Source organism: Crassostrea angulata, chromosome 4 (genome assembly GCF_025612915.1).
Source record: "Crassostrea angulata isolate pt1a10 chromosome 4, ASM2561291v2, whole genome shotgun sequence".
In the NCBI taxonomy this organism is placed as follows: domain Eukaryota; kingdom Metazoa; phylum Mollusca; class Bivalvia; order Ostreida; family Ostreidae; genus Magallana; species Magallana angulata.
In genome coordinates this window covers 50,616,539-50,637,368 of record NC_069114.1, presented here as the reverse complement: position 1 = coordinate 50,637,368, position 20,830 = coordinate 50,616,539, and the positions used below count along the sequence as shown (strand labels likewise).

General features: G+C 33.4%; 1 protein-coding gene and 1 pseudogene across 1 annotated transcript; one reads left to right on the top strand and one right to left on the bottom strand.

Annotated features, from left to right (window-relative positions):
• The first annotated feature begins 3,461 nt into the window (after positions 1-3,461).
• LOC128180047 (uncharacterized) lies at positions 3,462-5,455 on the top strand (annotated as a pseudogene).
• An 8,578-nt stretch (positions 5,456-14,033) lies between these two features.
• LOC128182431 (fibroblast growth factor receptor-like 1) lies at positions 14,034-15,378 on the bottom strand. Its single transcript, XM_052851054.1, has 3 exons — positions 15,208-15,378; positions 14,700-14,821; positions 14,034-14,324 (listed from the first exon to the last, which is right to left on the bottom strand). Exons 1-3 carry the CDS (start codon positions 15,260-15,262, stop codon positions 14,058-14,060), a joined length of 444 nt encoding a protein of 147 aa, XP_052707014.1. The 5' UTR covers positions 15,263-15,378; the 3' UTR covers positions 14,034-14,057.
• Positions 15,379-20,830: the final 5,452 nt, after the last annotated feature.

Genomic DNA, 20,830 nt, shown 5'->3' with positions numbered 1-20,830 from the left:
ACATTATATATTAATTACTTACACGGGTTACATATAAATTAAGCAACCTTTTTCTTTTTTTAAATAAAGACCCGATCAATTTCATAACTAGTATATCTGTATTATAGCTGCTTTGAATGGAGCCTGACCCACTTAAAAAAAAACCCAACCAAATACCTTGAAAGCCCTCATACAAAAATATGTCGAGTTTGAAATTTTCCAAGTGATCCACGAAGAAGTCAAATATACTAAGTTTTACAGAAATGAAAGCTCAACAACAAAAAATCTAACTGAATGTTGACAAGAAGCTCAGCCTTTGATGGCAACAAAGTAACAATAAATCAAAATGATCACATCATTTTGAAAGAAAGTTTAAAAAATAAAAGAAATATAATCACAAGAATTGTTGTTCTTGTAATACACGGTATGTAATAATTAGATATATTTGAAAACTTCTTCAAACTTATTCGCACCCTGTTTTTGTGTGTCCAAATAATTCAATAAATAGTAATAAAATCACTCATAGCATTTCAATAATGATAGACATCCACACTAAACTCCACACAATGTTTGGCACCAGTACAGTTGTCCACATTGACAACAAATTTAGAAGACAATGGTATTCTTGACAGAATACAACTTCTACCCCTCCTTTCCAAACCCCAAAGGAAAATGTTGATTCGTCAGTGCACATGTCAATTACTCTCTACCCTTATAAAGTTTTACCCAACCACCTGTCTTTGTACATTTATGTTAGCTTCTTGTTTATTCACAATAAAGACACTTCTGGAAAGTTTAATTGATTTGACAGAAACTTTACTATCACATTTCTTACTTTTTGCAAATATTGTATAGAAAAACACTGTATAAAAGATATAAGAAATTAGAAATATTTTATTATTGGAAGCATAAAAAAATAATCAAAATTTCTTCAAAATTTAAGAAAAATTAGAGGAAAATATTTATTTCAATTTAGTAGTATAAGCTGATAGACACTCTCATGGTCTATGATTTCATTGAAGATTTGAATCTTCAAATCTTAAACAAATGTCTACAGAACTATATAGAGCTACACTTATTTTTATCACTCTTTACGTTGAGGAAAAAGGTAGTGACCTTGACCTGACCTTTATCCGAAAACAAAAAGGTCAAATTTAATTAAACTGATAGAATCATTAAGTAATATGATCCGTTTGACTGTGTCAAAATTTCATGCATTTCTTATTATAAGAAGTATGTTTGATAATAAAAAGACTCCTTCCTTAATACATTATCAATGTATCGCCATATCGGCTCTGCCCTAGGGCATGAATCCCTAATGCAGGGGCCTTGAATTTCCTAATTTAGTTAGAGGGCTTTATTTGACATCATAACCATGCATTTAGATTTTCCCAAATTTTTATCAGTGGTGTCGGAAGCAATTTGAAAGGGGTGGGTGGCTAATCATCAGAAATCTTGACAAGCAAAAAAAAATTCCCCTGATTCCCAAAGCCTTGCTCTCTGTTTCAAAGGCGCCCATTATGTACGAGTGAATAAAAGTATATTGCAATCAAAGGACTATATATGATAAGGGCCTACAATGGCCCCCTAAAATGAACATCATTATTTTACTATCATTCTTTGTTTTCTTAGTACAGATATGTATGTTATGTGTTTACATAATATTCATTTTGGTTCAAGTGCCCACAATTTAGAACAATGACATTGTAAAGACAACCTTTTCCCGCCATTTTTGCATTTTTAGCGTAAAACAGCTTGTTTTCAAGCAGTTTTTCCTTCCGAAAACATAGAGCGCATTCTTGAACAAATAAAATATTTTAATCAGAGATGTATCTAGCCAAGACTAATAAGTGACAAAAAAATTTTCCTTGTTCAAGCATGCGCTCTATATTTCCCATTCGTAAATCGATAAGAAAAATGTCAATTTTTGGCTGATTTTGATTGAATTATAGAAATGGCGTCACTTCTGACGTCAGATACTGCCAGTGAGTGCAAATAGATCAAATAAATAGATGAAAAATATATGTTATATCAACTCTTCTAAAAATTTAGTTAACATTTCATTGTACCCGAAACACTTAAAAAATGGCGAATTAAGGGGGCCAAATTTAACTCTTATCATATATAGTTCAAAATCAAAATTTTAGATATTACCGTTTTTTAAATTTTTAACTTATATTTGATAAAAAAATTGTTAACCCTAAGAATATTTTGAAAGATAAAAGTTATAAACGCCCCATCAGGATTTGAACTCATGACTTACAGATTCATGATTAACGCTCTATACGATTGGTAAACATAAAATCCAAAACTGGACAACAGTTACTGAATTTTGGCGAAATCTAAGAGTTTTTGTCATGTTTATTCTAATATTTCTACAAGGCCGCATTCGAGTACATGAACATAAAATTAAGAGTTGCACAATTCAAATGTGCTGATTTTAAACAAAATCGAAAAAAAATATGTACTAGACTGCGCCACTTGAGGCTGGGTAATGACTTAAGGAAAGTTGATGACGGTGGGGCCTTACAAACTTTATATATCTCTATAGATAAATATCTATGAAATTGAGAATCAAGATTGGTGGGTGTTTTTTAAACCTATTAATAGAATTATAATAATTAATTATTTCCGCAAATACAGATTACAGATTGCCTGCTTAAATGTTTTAAATTTGATATTTCTGGTCTTAAAATTTTTTTAGTTAGACAAATCCAAATATTTAGATTTAAAATTCGAACATATTTCTATATCTTTATACAGAACTCTTTATCTTATATCTTATATTAGGTAAATATAGCCTAAAAATGGCCATAGCCATTTTACCCTCTTAAGGACTGAGTTGAGTGATTTGAAAATATTGGTGACGGCGGAGCCTAGCTGTCTTTAACGTGTATCTATTAAACTGTATTGTGCATCAATTGATGTTTTCAAATTTTTTTTTTGCAGCAAAATCGATATTTCCGGTTTCTATTAAAGATTACATGTTGGTATCGTTTTTTAAAATCATATTTCAAAAAAGGTTCTTTATCATTGCATCAAATAATATAATGGTGTGTCGAGCAACTTTAATTTTATCCACGTATAACAAGGAAGGAAATTGTTGGTTATAAACAGAGATATATAGTATTTATGAAAACAATACGATGTCACCTAACAACTCGACATAATTAACGTATTGTTATGACTCATATTAAGCATTCAAATAAAATTCCAAAATAAAATGAAACAAAATAAAACTACAAAAACCTCAGCACCTGTAAATAGTAGAAAAAGTTTTCCACAGTTGTTACACTTCTTTACTTAAAAGATGGAATTCTTTTCTCTAAGAATGTAAGTAGATTATATCTATTTATTTGTTTTATCAAATCTAGGTATGATTAATATAATACATTTTTATTTGCTGATGTATATAATTTGATAAAGAAACAAAATTAGAGGAGTTTTCCCTATATTTTTAAGATAACAACAGATTTAAGGGAATGCAGCACATGTCGGAATCAGTGTTTGTGGGACTGTGTGAGATAGTGGGGACCTCACAACAGGTGGCCATCAGGAGGGAGACAGTGGACATCAGGGAGATGGTAGGCAGACAAGTGTCACCTAATGATAGCATCATTCAGATGTTGAGTGGAAGTATGAGAGAAGGATTCAGACTGAAGGGATCAGATATTGACATCATGTACTGGCCAAACAACCTCCGAGTGATCATGGACATGTCTCAGTCTGAGTATTACAACACAGCCAATACAACCTTGATTCTCTCTGACAGTTCTGAGAGTCCACCAGGATTTACTTTACTTCAGTTACTAACACCAACAGGATACAGAGACACACGTGTTAGAATTAATAACAGAGTTTATATATCTAGTTCACTACACAGGCAGTTAAATTGTTTGCTACAAATTCCTCAAACTACTGTTCATGGACCGTGTGGAACTCATAAAGCGGGAGGCACTGAATATGACATTGCACACTGTTTTGTTTGTGACTTTTGGCCTCCGTCTGCCTCCTCATGGATAGATAGATGCCACTCATGGCCTAATCCTGAAGTTGTTCATGATATTGTGAGGAATGGATGTCACTTTGTAGCAATAGGACACCCGTTAGGAATTCATGAAAATGAAGAGTGGAGATTTTCCTTTTCTCAGGCAGAATATAAACTTGTGTATTCAATGAACCACTGTCAATTTTTGACATACGGATTGTTAAAAATATTTTTAAAAGAAGTTATAGATCAACAATCAGAAGAAACCAATAAACTGTTGTGTTCCTATCACATGAAGACAATCATTTTCTGGGCCATTCAACAAAACACACTACCTCACTGGTGTCCACAAAATCTCCTGACCGGTTTCTGGGTCTGCTTTAAACTTCTCCTTAAATGGGTGTACAAGGGGATCTGTCCTAACTTTTTCATCCCACAAAACAACCTGTTTCTTACAAAAGTCAATGGCTCATCACAAAACAAATTGTTCCAACATTTATATGAATTGTACAAGAAAGGTCTGGCTTGTCTGTTACAGAGTTCTTCTATCAGGTCCTTCATCATTGATGTCCTGTACAATCCAAGACTTTCTATTCGTACAGATGATAGATTTTTCTTGTTTGAAGTTGATCTTGATAAAGAACTTGTCGATAATTTTATATTTTGTGCTATATTTCCACAACCCGGCCTTACCAAAGCTATACAAAGAGTTGAAAAGTTGATAAAAACAGTAGAACAGTTGGTAGAGTTACCCCTGACACATTATCAGGCTCTTACATTACAGAGACTTACAGCCACAATATTTCAGACTACTGCCTTTATGATATCAAACATGTACACTAACACAGGTGTCAACAAACAGACACAATGTCCTGTCACAGGCTGAAATTAGCAACTAAGTTTGGGCTAGTTTCTGACAAGTTGTACATTGCCATGTATTATTACAATACATTCAAATACAGGGAAGCTTCATCTGTTATAGAGATGACAAAGGTCAAGTTAGCACAGCCATATCTGATGTATAGGCAGGTAAACAGAGAGAGGTATACTGAGGCTGTAGGGGGACAATCCTTTTCTACAAAGATGAGGCAGGCTATAGCAGAGGATATCATACTTAACAATGATATCTGTTTTATCAGTGAACTGATCCCAGAGCAACAGTCTTCTCTACAGAACAGACGGTCTATATTAGCAATCCCAGTGTTTTTAATGGTACATTTCCTAGATTGTTTGTGTTGCAGACACATTGATACAACATTATCACAAGCAGCTCTAGATGAGCTACAGGTCCTTGTCCACCATGATCAGGTACCTTTTTTATACAGAGACATCTCCTGGGAGATCCTTGGGATCTGTCAACAGATCACAGGGAACCTACAGGCTGCTCTATACTCATACCAACAGTCACTCGCACAGTATCCATTTAACGGACTACAAACTGCTACACATATGAGAATACAAGATGTTGTCAGTCAGTTGAACAATTGATAGTAATATTTCAACTATCATACTCAAGACGGTTTTAAAATTTATAGTGTATTTAAATTGTTTTCCAGCCTTAATTTCAACAAAGGGCATTCCATCTTCTTTATTTTCTGAAACCAACGTTTAGGATATATATATGAGATAAATTATAGTAAGTTTTCTATTTTTTTGGTTTGATGAATTTTAAAATATACTTATTTGATATTTTATATTATCTGCAAATTGTTATCCAGTTATTCTTATCCAATTTGTAATGGGGTTGAACAAACATTAAATGAATGATTGTCTCTTTCAATATATCACAATAATTCTTCATATTTTATGATTTGAAATACAATTGTGTATAGTATATAACTATGTGACAGGTTATTTATTGCTATTTTGTTTCTAGAAGTTCTAGAATGCTATGCCAATCCAAAAATATAAACTACATTATTGTATTCGATGGTTGCAACCAACTCTACATCGTCAAGGCCGGGACTCTTTAATTAATAGCCAGTACATGTTATGTACACGCTTATAACGAAGTCCCAGGGACGGCCAATTTAACTTCGTTATAAGCGTAATTCGTTATATCCGTCAAGTTTACAACATGAAATAGAGACTTGGGGAATGAAATCCACTTCGCTGTAAGCGTCATTTCATTATAAGCGTGTTCGCTATAACCGTGTTTTACTGTATTCGTATACACACTAACAGACAACGGATCAAAATGTAGGAGTCCCCCCAAATCTAATTAAGGTATCAAATTGATATGTGCGAAGAATAAAAATTCAAGGCTTTACTTTTTTGCAAACTATTTTACAGGCAATGCGACAGAAAAAAAAATTCATTCAAACTTTAAAACCTTACCTCAAACGACTGCTTTAATTTAACCAATATTTGTAAAACGTTTGAAACAAAACGTTTTTGCCATTGGATACTGGTCAATTTATAAATAAAAGAAGGAAAACCTACAGACTTCTTATCTTTGATGAGTGTCACTAGTCCTAACCAATATAAGGGATATAACTCACAGACTCCTTGTCTTTGATGAGTGTCACTAGTTCTAACCGATATAAGAAAGATAACTCACAGATAAGGGTCACTAGTTCTAACCAATATAAGGGAGATAACTCATTGACTCCTTGTCTTTGATAAGTGTCACTAGTCTTTTCCAATATAAGGGAGATAACTCACAGACTCATTGTCTTTGATGAGGGTCACTAGTCCTAACCAATATAAGGGAGATAACTCACAGACTCCTTGTCTTTGATGAGTGTCACTAGTTCTAACCAATATAAGGGAGATAACTCACAGACTCCTTGTCTTTGATGAGAGTCACTAGTCCAAACAATATAAGGGAGATAACTCACAGACTCCTTGTCATTGATGAGTCTCACTTGTTCTAACCAATATAAGGGAGATAACTCACTGACTCCTTGTGTTTGATGAATCACTAGTTCTAACTAATAATAGGGAGATAACTCATTGACTCCTTGTCTTTGATGAGTGTCACTAGTTCTAACCGATATAAGTGAGATAACTCACAGACTCCTTGTCTTTGATGAGTGTCACTTGTTCTAACCAATATAAGGGAGATAACTCACTGATTCCTTGTCTTTGATGAGTGTCACTGGTCCTAACAAATATAAGGGAGATAACTCGCTGACTCCTTTTCTTTGATGAGTCACTAGTTCTAACCAATAAAATGGAGATAACTCACAGACTCCTCGTCTTTGATTAGGGTCACTAGTTCTAACCAATAAAAGGAAGATAACTCACCGACTCCTTGTCTTTGATGAGTCACTAGTTTTAACGAATATAAGGGATATAACTCGCTGACTCCTTGTCTTTGATGAGTGGCACTGGTCCTAACCAATATAAGGGAGATAACTCACTAACTCCTTGACTTTGATTAGCACTTAGTTCTTACCAATATAAGGGAGATAACTCACTGACTCCTTGTTTTTGATGAGTGGCACTGGTGCTAACCAATATAAGGGAGATAACTCACTGACTCCTTGACTTTGATTAGCACTTAGTTCTAACAAATATAAGGGAGATAACTCACTGACTCCTTGTCTTTAATGAGGGTCACTAGTTCTAACCAATATAAGGGAGATAACTCACTGACTCCTTGTCTTTGATGAGTGTCACTGGTTTTAACCAATATAAGGGAGATAACTCACTGACTCCTTGTCATTGATGAGGGTCACTAGTTCTAACCAATATAAGGGGGATAACTCACTGACTTCTTTTCTTTGTTGAGTGTCACTGTTTCTAACCAATATAAGGGATATAACTCACTGAGTCCTTGTTTTTAATGAGTGTCACTGGTTCTAACCATTATACGGGAGATAACTCACTGACTTGTTGTCTTTGATGAGTCACTAGTCCTTACCAATATAAGGGAGATAACTGACAGACTCCTTGTCTCTGATGAGTCACTAGTTCTAAACAATATAAGGTAGATAACTCACTGACTCCTTGTCTTTGATGAGTCACTAGTGCTAACGAATATAAGGGAGATAACTTATTGCCTCCTTGTCTTTAATAAGGGTCAATAGTTCTAACCAATATAAGGGAGATAACTCACAGACTCCTTGTCTTTGATGAGTGTCACTAGTTCTAACCAATATAAGGGAGATAACTCACAGACTCCTTGTCTTTGATGAGAGTCACTAGTCCAAACAATATAAGGGAGATAACTCACAGACTCCTTGTCATTGATGAGTCTCACTTGTTCTAACCAATATAAGGGAGATAACTCACTGACTCCTTGTGTTTGATGAATCACTAGTTCTAACTAATAATAGGGAGATAACTCATTGACTCCTTGTCTTTGATGAGTGTCACTAGTTCTAACCGATATAAGTGAGATAACTCACAGACTCCTTGTCTTTGATGAGTGTCACTTGTTCTAACCAATATAAGGGAGATAACTCACTGATTCCTTGTCTTTGATGAGTGTCACTGGTCCTAACAAATATAAGGGAGATAACTCGCTGACTCCTTTTCTTTGATGAGTCACTAGTTCTAACCAATAAAATGGAGATAACTCACAGACTCCTCGTCTTTGATTAGGGTCACTAGTTCTAACCAATAAAAGGAAGATAACTCACCGACTCCTTGTCTTTGATGAGTCACTAGTTTTAACGAATATAAGGGATATAACTCGCTGACTCCTTGTCTTTGATGAGTGGCACTGGTCCTAACCAATATAAGGGAGATAACTCACTAACTCCTTGACTTTGATTAGCACTTAGTTCTTACCAATATAAGGGAGATAACTCACTGACTCCTTGTTTTTGATGAGTGGCACTGGTGCTAACCAATATAAGGGAGATAACTCACTGACTCCTTGACTTTGATTAGCACTTAGTTCTAACAAATATAAGGGAGATAACTCACTGACTCCTTGTCTTTAATGAGGGTCACTAGTTCTAACCAATATAAGGGAGATAACTCACTGACTCCTTGTCTTTGATGAGTGTCACTGGTTTTAACCAATATAAGGGAGATAACTCACTGACTCCTTGTCATTGATGAGGGTCACTAGTTCTAACCAATATAAGGGGGATAACTCACTGACTTCTTTTCTTTGTTGAGTGTCACTGTTTCTAACCAATATAAGGGATATAACTCACTGAGTCCTTGTTTTTAATGAGTGTCACTGGTTCTAACCATTATACGGGAGATAACTCACTGACTTGTTGTCTTTGATGAGTCACTAGTCCTTACCAATATAAGGGAGATAACTGACAGACTCCTTGTCTCTGATGAGTCACTAGTTCTAAACAATATAAGGTAGATAACTCACTGACTCCTTGTCTTTGATGAGGGTCACTAGTTCTAACCAATATAAGGGAGATAACTTACAGACTCCTTGTCTTTGATGAGTGTCACTAGTTCTAACCAATATAAGGGAGATAACTCACTGATTCCTTGTTTTTAATGAGTGTCACTGGTTCTAACCATTATACGGGAGATAACTCACTGACTTGTTGTCTTTGATGAGTCACTAGTCCTTACCAATATAAGGGAGATAACTGACAGACTCCTTGTCTCTGATGAGTCACTAGTTCTAAACAATATAAGGTAGATAACTCACTGACTCCTTGTCTTTGATGAGTCACTAGTGCTAACGAATATAAGGGAGATAACTTATTGCCTCCTTGTCTTTAATAAGGGTCAATAGTTCTAACCAATATAAGGGAGATAACTCACAGACTCCTTGTCTTTGATGAGTGTAACTGGTTCTAACCAATATAAGGAGATAACTCACTGACTCCTTTTCTTTGATGAGTGTCACTGGTTCTAACCAATATAAGGGAGATAACTCACTGACTCCTTGTCTTTGATGAGGGTCACTAGTTCTAACCAATATAAGGGATATAACTCACTGACTCCTTGTCTTTGATGAGTGTCACTGGTTCTAACCAATATAAGGGAGATAACTCACTGACTCCTTGTTATTGATGAGGGTCACTAATTCTAACCAATATAAGGGAGATAAATTACAGACTCATTGTCTTTGATGAGTCACTAGTTCTAACCAATATAAGGGAGATAATTCACAGACTCCTTGTCTTTGATGAGGGTCACTAGTTCTAACCAATTTAAGGGAGATAACTCACTGATTCCTTGTCTTTGATGAGGGTCACTAGTTCTAACCAATATAAATGAGATAACTTACAGACTCCTTGTCTTTGATGAGTGTCACTAGTTCTAACCAATATAAGGGAGATAACTCACTGATTCCTTGTCTTTGATGAGGGTCACTAGTTCTAACCAATATAAGGGAGATAACTTACAGACTCCTTGTCTTTGATGAGTCACTAGTCCTAACCAATATAAGGGGGAAAATTCATTAACTCCTTGTCTTTGATGAGGGTCACTAGTTCTAACCAATATAAGGGAGATAAATCACTGACTCCTTGTCTTTGATGAGGGTCACTTGTTCTAACCAATAAAAGGGAGATAACTCACAGACTCCTTTTCTTTGATAAGTGTCACTAGTTCTAACCAATATAAGGAAGATAACTCACTTACTCCTTGTCTTTGATGAGGGTCACTAATTCTAACCAATATAAGGGAAAGAACTCACAGACTCCTTGTCTTTGATGAGGGTCACTAGTTCAATCTGATTAAAATCAGCTGTTCTGATACGCTACCGCTCTCGAACATCTGAAACAACCCGATTAGAGGTCACGTCCGAACGACCCGACAATCTAAATATTTAAATATAAGGTCGTGACCTTTTTAACCAATGAAAATTCCCGTCTCTTCAAGACTATCGGATGAAGAAGCAAAATGGCGACAGATGCAATGAAGAAAGTGAGCGAGTTGTTTAATGTTTCGAATGTAAAGAAAGAGCAAGAACAGATGTTGGAAATGCTTTTGAGAAGACAGGACTGCACCAATCTAATGTTTGCTATTTAGTATGAAAGGCAAAGAAAACACTATTAACACTAATTAAATCATATAAATTATCATTCATGACAAAAATGGTCTTATTTTAGATATCCGGAAGCCTCACCTATCCGGACGATTGGACTGGAAACTCTCTAGATAAATGAGGTTTTACTGTATCTCAATAATTCCTTTTCTTCATATTTATAATTTGAAATATTTCCTTCTTGTTGCATGTACCTATGTGAACGGTTACTTATATTGGTAACATGAAACATGTCAGCCATTCATAAAATGTAATCTTCACTGAGTCTACCGTATGTGATAGTTCTGATATCGGCGAGACAGAGACTACATTAAGAGCCAGTCTCTCAGTGCATAAACAACAGATTAAAGAGCTGGAGTACCGTGAAACATAAGTGAGCACATTGATTAATGTGAACAAAGACAATTTGAAGTGTTTCTTTTCAACAAACATTTTAAAGACAGCGCTAAAGAAAAAAAATCATTCAAACTTTGATACCTTGCCTCAACAGACTGCTTTGCATAATTTAACTGTTATTTGTAAAACGCCTGAAGATTTATAAAACTCTATTTCGTTTGACACTGTTCAGAAATGTCTCATCCAGTAATTAGGAAGGAAAACAGCCAGCAACTTTAATAGTGTAAAGGCAAATGAAATAGCGCAGATATTGAATGAGTTTAGTGTATTGTTCAGCTTTTAAATGAGTTCAGTTTATTGTTCAGTGATTGTATAATTTTATTCAAATCGTTAAATTTAATTTACTGTAGTTAAAGAGATTAAATTAAAACCGTTTTAGCAATCAATAAAGATTTGAACAAATAAATTTATTAAAAAAGAGAGTGAAAACTCACTGACAGTGACTCCTTGTCTTTGATGAGTGTCACAAGTTCTAACCAATATATGGGAGATAACTCATATACTGTTTGTCTTTGATGATAGTCACTAGTTCTAACCAATATAAGGGAGATAACTCACTGACTCCTTGTCTTTGTTGAGTGTCACTAATTCTAACCAATATAAGGGAGATTACCATCATACTGTTTGTCTTTGATGATAGTCACTACTTCTAACCAATATAAGGGAGATAATTCACTGACTCCTTGTCTTTGATGAGTGTCACTAATTCTAACCAATTTAAGGGAGATAACCCACATACTGTTTGTCTTTGATGATAGTCACTAGTTCTAACCAATATAAGGGAGATAACTCAGACTCCTTGTCTTTGATGAGTGTCACTTGTTCTAACCAATATAAGGGAGATAACTCACAGACTCCTTGTCTTTGATGAGTGTCACTAGTTCTAACCAACATAAGGGAGATATAGATGTTATATGTATAAGGGAGATATAGATGTTTTTAAAAATTCTCGGGTCTTTTCACTTATTTTAAACTCTCTTTTCACTCAAACAACATGTATCGAATATTAAAAGAACTTTGTATCATTACTAAAATGAGATGATCAGAAATCTAACATTGTGATTGTATTCTTATAGCCTGTCGCAGTCAAAACGGCGAAAATGTTAATCCTAAGGTGAAATTGAGATTATTTTGTCCCAGTCATGTTTTAATGTGAACCCTCGAGAAGGATTGAATTATTCATATTTAGCATTTTACAATGATATAGGAATGAAAGGTGACTGTGTCTAATTTTTAGATCGAATAGAAGGAGTAACAGAGCAGTGTAGGGCGCCTGTCGGGCTATCATTTCCCGGTTTCAAATTTGGGCTACAGGGGTACTATTTAGTGGTCCCCAGGGGTTCGTGCTTATTTAATGGGTTTATATCCCCCTTGAATTTGATCACAAGAACTTAGAATCACTTGGGTTAAGTAGAGGAACTTTCTAAATATTTATATAGATAGCTTCTGAGGGCTTTTATTTCTTCTAAATGTGTCCATTTAGCTCACTAGAACGTTGTCCTTTTTTAACTTTTCATAACGATATTGTGTTGAATGGTGGACCGTAATTTCCTTTTTCTTCAAAGTGTAAATCAAACGACATACAGACCAGTGAAAGAGACCTACAGGGCTTTTATTTCCAGGTCTCAAAGTTGGGCAGTAGGGTACAACCAGGTGGTTTCAAGGTGGTTTCGATGGGTTTATCTCCCTTTCTTTGGATCACAATTTCGAGAACTCTCAGTACTCTAATACTTTTCCCTCTTGACCCTTATCCTCTAGTGGCTCAATGGCTGCTGTTAGTGACTGCTAGCTTCAGTATGGTTATCACTCGTAATAATGAAGTACATGTAAATATTACTCGTTGAATGAAAACCATACTCCGATACAATACGTCAATATCTTGTTGAAACGAAAGGATTTTCATTTCTATGACATTCCCATTCTTTCACTTAAAATTGATTTAAATACGAATTATAATTTCTCTTACTTTCTAAAACTGCAGTAAAAAATTAAAAATATTGTAAGGACTATTTCACAAATAATAAAATATTGAAAAAACTTAAATTTATGGTGGGGGTCACTTTTCTACAGGGATCCCTTTTCTTCGTGTATAGAGTGCTATCTTAATTAAAATGACACTTATTCGTCAGGCTAAAGGGTAATTTTTCTACGTAGAATAATGACCGGGGGTCATTTTATATATTCTACTTCGAAAATGACCCCCAGTCATTATTCTACGGGGGCCATTATTCTTCTTTACTCAGGCTCTTAATAATACATTGTATGTAAGATTCTATACATTTAATTTTTATTATTGAGCCGAGATCAAAGAAATGCATTCATTTCTCTACCAATTTTACGGATTGACTCGACACAGCTTTTTTTTGATAATGGGTAAGGAATTGTCAGTGATAGTCGTTTAATATAACTGTATAAAGCATACTTTGAATATTGTAATGTGTTTTCCAACACTAATCAAGATTTGCTTTTTTAGATAAACTATTTGTTCTTGTGAGCACACCCATGTTGAAATATATCGAGGTTCGCAGATTCAAGAAAATAGCAACAAAATAGAGGTTAAACAAAACCCCAACAACGGTGACATCATTATTTGAAAGAATTACCTCGTTGGGAAGTTAAACAGCATGATAATCACTTGCATGAATTTCCTGTGTACATATTAAGAAAATTTTGTTTGATGTGAGAAATATTTGAAAGGACACTTTTCGGTTTATAATTGTTACAAATCGAAAAAAAAAACTCCTGAATTTTATTTAATATTTCAACAAATTACACAAGTTTGGACGTTGGCGTTGTGGACAGTACAGATGTGATGTACAAGTTGGTGAACTGCTGACTGAATCCAAACCTGTTGGAAGCCAAACAGGCATACAGCCCCTCGTCTGCCTCTGTTACAGACTCTAAGACAAGAGGACTCGAGTACACGTTCCCTGGGCCTTCCTCCATTTGTCCGGATTTCAGGACGGTAAAGAGTTGACCGTTCAAGTCAAATGCAGTAGGGGGGGTTAACAATGCATCATCCATCTTCTTAAACCACTGTGAAGATATACGGAAAAGAAAAAAACATTTTTTTCGTCACAGTCCTATAAAAACAACAATCTTTTTCAAAGATAAACAATTACATTCAAGGACTGGAACGAGCTTTTTCCGGTATCATACAATATTTTACTCGGTATAACGATATGGCATGATTTGACAAAAAAGTCTATATGTGGCTTTGAGTTTATTATGTCAAATTTCGTTCTGCAAATACAAGAGTTGCAAAGTGACTAAATATTCAGCCTTGGGTGATTTTGTTACCTAACAAACAGTGACATTTCCGTTAGCTACGAAATTGTAATGCGAAATCGCAAAATACATAATTTCGGATTACAAATGCCGTAATTACCTAGGAAACAATGGCTTTGTTACCTGTATGACTGGTCGAGTCTTGCTGGTCACGTGACACTGCAGGGTCCCAGTGTCGCCCTCGGTGACCATTGTATCGGGAATTATTTTAATCTCCGGTTTGTCCACCTTGGTCATTACTAGTGCTGTAAGACATAAAACATAGGTGCATGAAGACAAAAAAAACATGAGGCATGGGGAAAAAAGACGGACAAATCTAATCTTGAAAAAAAAAGCTTTTTAACATCTTGATAGAAGTTACTAATATACCGAATTCAGTCAATGGATAAACAAATGAATATAAAGGAAAGGAAAATCAAACAATATTATAGTTTGGTATGGAATCTAAGCATTTGAAAATGAATAAACGTGCCAAAAATCAATTTAAATACGTTCATATTCTTAAATACACATCCTATATCGTTTAACAGTCATATATGTTTTAACATTATTGAAGTATTGTTGAGAATCACTTTGAGAGTATTGGAATTTTAAACGTCACCAATCTTGAAAAATATTCCAGTTTACATACCCCTGCAGGATTCTATTGACAGAAGGGCCGAAATCATGATTATCAAGACCAACATTTTTCAACTACAAAAGTCCAATGAGCAGATGTATTATTCTTGCGCCAAAAATTGAACTTATATGGTTGACTACCGATGCACAACTTTTTCACTAATGATTCTCATCTGAAGCTTTAACACATGCTGGTTAATCAACACAAATTTTACTATGCGTGTATAAATTGAAATGTCGCATCTTCAAACTAGTTTTATCTTTATCTTTCAAAAGGATGACCACAGATATAAAAAATTACCTACCTTAATCAAATACACCCCTTGTATGGACCACCACTTTTTCCTTTTTCCTAGCTTTGTGCTGTTGCAAACTCTCTGAACAGATGTTGATTTTAGGCAATTTGCCTTAAATACAATTAACATATGGATAATAGTTGTAATGATAGGGAAATTGAGCAGTTTACCTAATCACTCTGTTTCAAAGGCACACCATTAGTTTACTTACAACGTTGTTCAACATCCAACAAAATGGTGTATCTATCTATCTATCTATCTATCTATCTATCTATCTATCTATCTATCTATCTATCTATCTATCTATCTATCTATCTATCTATCTATCTATCTATCTATCAACACACACACACAGTCAAACATGTATTAAGTAGTCACTTGCGGGAGGCACCCAAAGTGACCTCTTAACATGTGTGACCTTTGAAAAGAGATTTGTGGATTTGCCAACATCAAATACCTTATTAAAACAATTATTCATTATTTACATTCTGTTTCTTCAAAAATTTTCCTAGGGTGCCACAGTCGTGTAATATTACAATAGCAACCATGAACTGTCAGGGGCTAGCAACTTTTAACAAGCGTCAACATGTTTCAAATATTATAAACAAAAAAAATTACTCTATTATTTTTTGGCAGGACAATTACTTTATATATGAAAATAAACCATTCACTGATTCCCAGTGGGGATACAGATGCATTCTTAATTCATATTTGTCAAATTCAAGAGGTGTAGGCATACTTTTTAACAACAATTTTGAATTCAAAATCCTAAAACGAAAAAAGGACACAGATGGTAACTTACTTGCATTGGATCTAATCATTGAAGAAAACAAGGTAACACTTATAAATATATATGGGCCTAATATGGACACCCCTAGTTTTAATGGAAATATAAGATATATTTTTTTTTTAGAATTGGACAATGATTTTTTCATACTGTGTGGGGATTTTAATCTAGCTCCAAATCCTTTGCTTACTTGTAATTACACTAGAATTAATAACCCTAAAGCTCGTAGTAAAGTCTTACAAATTATGGAAGATTTGCAACTTATCGATTATTATAGAGTTCTAAATCCAGATAAAAAAGTTTACACATGCGCAAGAAAAATCAAGTCGTCTTGATATTTTTACTTATTTCTTATAGTCTTTCAAATTTAGTTGAAAACTGTTCTATTAAACAGGGCTACAGGCCTGATCACTCCATTGTTTTGCTAGAGATAAAATTTAATCCCTTCAAAAGAGGTTGCGGGCTTTGAAATTTTAACAATTCTCTTTTGTCAGACAAAGAATATGTAAAAAAAAAAAAAGTTAAAGAACCTATTCAGTCAGTTAGTAGAGAATATCTAGATAATATATGGAGTTGTGATTTTCAATGTAAAAGTGGTAATAATGAAATTTTTTTAAAAAGGTGTTAATGATGGAAATAAGGGGAGGGGGTTACTATTTTTTATTCAACATATAGAAAAAAAGTAAGAAACAACACTGAAAAAAATCTTGTTCAGGAAATAAAATGTATGGAATCAGATTCTACTGTTGATATTAATATTTTGGATGAAAAAAAGTGCTCTTGAAAAACTACGCAAAGAAAAGTTGTTTGGACATATGAAAAGGTCTTGTGCCCATTAGATGGAGGAAGGCGAAAATCCTTCAAAATATTTTTGCAATTTGGAATCTATATAAACAAAACATTAAAAACATTGAAGTTAAGGTATTGGAAGGGTATATGAGCAATGAAAAATACTAGATTATGTAAAGAAGTACTATGAAAATTTATATGCAAGTGTGGACACAAATTTAGTAAGGAATAAGGATTGATTTAGATAATATTATTTTAAATTACAATTCACTAAGTTACAAAATAAGTTGCCAAATGGTCTAGTAGAAGTTTCTTTTTAGAGAAAGAAGTATTAAATGTCATAAAACATATGAATAACAACAAATCTCCTGGAAGTGATGGGTACACTGCTGAATTTTTTTAATTTTATTTGAAAAGATATTAAAACTTTTGTTGTACGAGCCATTAACTGTATATTTTTGAAGAAGGAACTCCCCATCTCATAGAGACTTGGAATTATCTCATGTCTACCTAAAGGTGATAAGCCTAGACAGTTTTTAAAAAGCTGGCGACCAATTACTCTTTTAAGTGTTTTGTATAAGATTATTTCAGGGTGTGTTAGTTTTAGAAAAAAAAAAGTATTAGATTATTTCATATCCGATACAAAGTCTGGATTTATGAAGGGAAGATACATTAAATATGACCTGTTATCTAACACTGAGTTCAAAAACATACCTGGTATTTTGGTACTTATAGATTTTGAAAAGGCTTTTGATTCTATGTCGTGGTCATTCATATACCAAGTCCTTAAATATTTTGGCTTCGGAAAAAATATTATTAAGTGGATTAAGATTTCAAACACTAACTTCCATGCTGCTATTTTACACTGCGGCCATTTATCACAACATTTTGTTGTACAAAGGGGATGCAGGCAAGGAGAAATGTCGCTCCATATTTATTCATCATGTGTGCAGAAATCTGAGCAATAATGATTAAACAAAACAAAGATATTAAAGGTATTTTTATTAATGATATTGAACATTAGATATCCCAATATGCTGATAACACGTCACTTGTCCTTGATGGTTCACCAAAATCTCTTTTTGCAGCTCTAGAAACCATAGAATGTTTTCTAGTTTTTCTGGTCTTAAAATTATGGTGGCATATCTCTGCCCCTTGTGTGCAAGTTATTTTTCTATCAAAGAAGTCGACATGCAGGATAAATATGTTGACATGCAAAATAGTTATGTCGACATGCAACATAACAATGTTGATATGCAAGAAAATTGCAATCAAATAAGAATTGTTAAAACAATCTCAAATATCGCTCTCAAGTGTATGGTGGCATATCTCTGCCCCTTGTGTGCAAGTTATTTTTCTATCAATTATGTGGATATGCAAGATAGTTATGTCAAGATGCAACATAACTATGTTGACATGCAAGAAAACTGCAATCCATTAAGCGTTATAAAAAATCTCAAATATCGCCAACCTGTGTATTTCAAGATGCTAGATACGCTATCTATTGATGTCAACATGCAAATTATTTATGTTAACATGCAACTTCTTTATGTCGACATGCAACTTAGTTATGTCGATATCCAACTTAGTTATGTTAACATGCAAGATAAATATGTTGACATGCAACATATCTTTGTCGACATGCAACTTAGTTATGTTGACATACAACTTAATTTAAGTTGCATACTAAACATATTTATCTCATAAACTAACTAAGTTGCATGTTAACATATTTATCTCGCATGTCAACATAAGTAAGTTGCATGTTGAGATAAATAAGTTGCATGTCGACATTAAGAAGTTGCAAGTTGACATAAATAAGTTTCAAGTCAGAATATTTATCTTGCATGTTAACATAAATAAGTTTTTTTTTTTTATTATTATCAACATTATTCACAAGAGTAAACAAATATACAAAAACTTCAAAAATTTCAATTATAAGCGTACAGACATCTTGTATAATTCCATAATTTTTCATATTAATGCTACAAATAATGTACAATTTTTCATTGAGAAGACATTTAAAAGTATCTAACTATTTGTCTTAAAACATGTATATTAATGCATGTTTATATATATAAATATTTATACATAGAAATAATGTTTTTAATTTTGGTATATAATTGTTTATGTAATATGTATTTAGAGATTCATGTACGTCGATAATCTATAGATATGCATAACTATGACTCACAATACTTGCGTCTAATATACGTGTGCACACACAAAAAAAATTGTGTACACAAATTTGAAAAAACTGGTACATAGTAAGCTATCATAGTAAAAGGTAGAAATATATTAAGTTAATGTACATGTAATACCCTGGCTAACCCGGAGGACAAACACATCTACATACAGTCCTTCACATGGTCCCCGGGTGTAGCATATATACACATAGGCAGACCCTAAGTGTCTAGGGTGTACAATAGTAATCACAATATATTTATTAATGATTTAAGTTTTGATGAATATTTCGATGATTTTAAGTACATTGTAATGTAATTCATATCTCTAATTAAGTAATTCTTTACATATTCGTTTAGACTTTTAGAGGTTTCATTTTTTTCTTCAAATCTACATAACATCTTAAATTTGTAAATTCTATAAGCAACATAAGATATGATATTATTCAAAAATTGTACCTTGAGGTTATTTTCATAATAGAAGCCTATGATTACATGTTTCCACATAATATCTAAATGCAAAGTCGTACACAGTTTTGACCATATTTCTTTGACATTGTCACATTCAAAAATAAGATGTTCAACGTTCTCTGTTGTGTCTTGACAATAATCACAACATCTGCTTGGTCTTAACTTACATTGATGTAAAAATAAATTGCAACTTAATATATTATTCAATAATCTGAAATTAAATTCACTTATGTTCTTATCATATATGTTTTTAATTTTATTAATGTATATTCTTTTCCAGTTTTCTTTTTGAACGTTAAACATGTTCTTATAATAAGATTTATAAATGGGTTTTTGGAACTTAGTAGTCAACAAATTTTCATAAAAGAATTTACATTTTTTGTCTGTTATTGTATGCCATCCTAAATGAAATGTATAACTTTTCCCAACATTACTTTTTGTGTATTGACTACATGTCATATCAAAATTCACACATTGTTGTCTTATTACGTTTCGTAAAATATTATATTCACATAGCCAATTACATTTTTTCAACAAAATATCAGATAATTCATTTAGTGTTTTCATTTTGCCATCTTTCTTGAAAAGATCTTTTACATATAATATACCACTTTTTATCCATCGTAAAAAACACAACGTTTTGCCTTTATATTTAAATAGTTCGTTGTTCCATAGGGGTTGTTGTACAAATGTTACGTTTGACATGTTAAGAATGTTATTTTGTTTTTTACAACTATTAAAACAACAAAATATTTCTTGATAAAATTTAGGAATATGATTAATAACTGTAAAATCTTCCATATTTCTCTCAGTCGTTGATAATATGTAGTTCAAATTAAGGTTGACCCTTTTCAAATAAGCATTAATGACCTCATTAATTAAACATGACTCTGATAATCTATTAACCCAAGATGCTTTCAGTGCTTTTAACTTGAGTTCTATGTCTATTACACCGATCCCGCCTTCTTCTATTTTTCCTATTAATGTATTTCGTTTAATTCTGTCATGTTTGTTCCAAATAAAATTGAAAATGGCTCTATTGACTTTCTTAATAAAATCATTTTCGGGAAGTGGGAGAATAGATGCAATGTAAATTAATTTTGACACAGC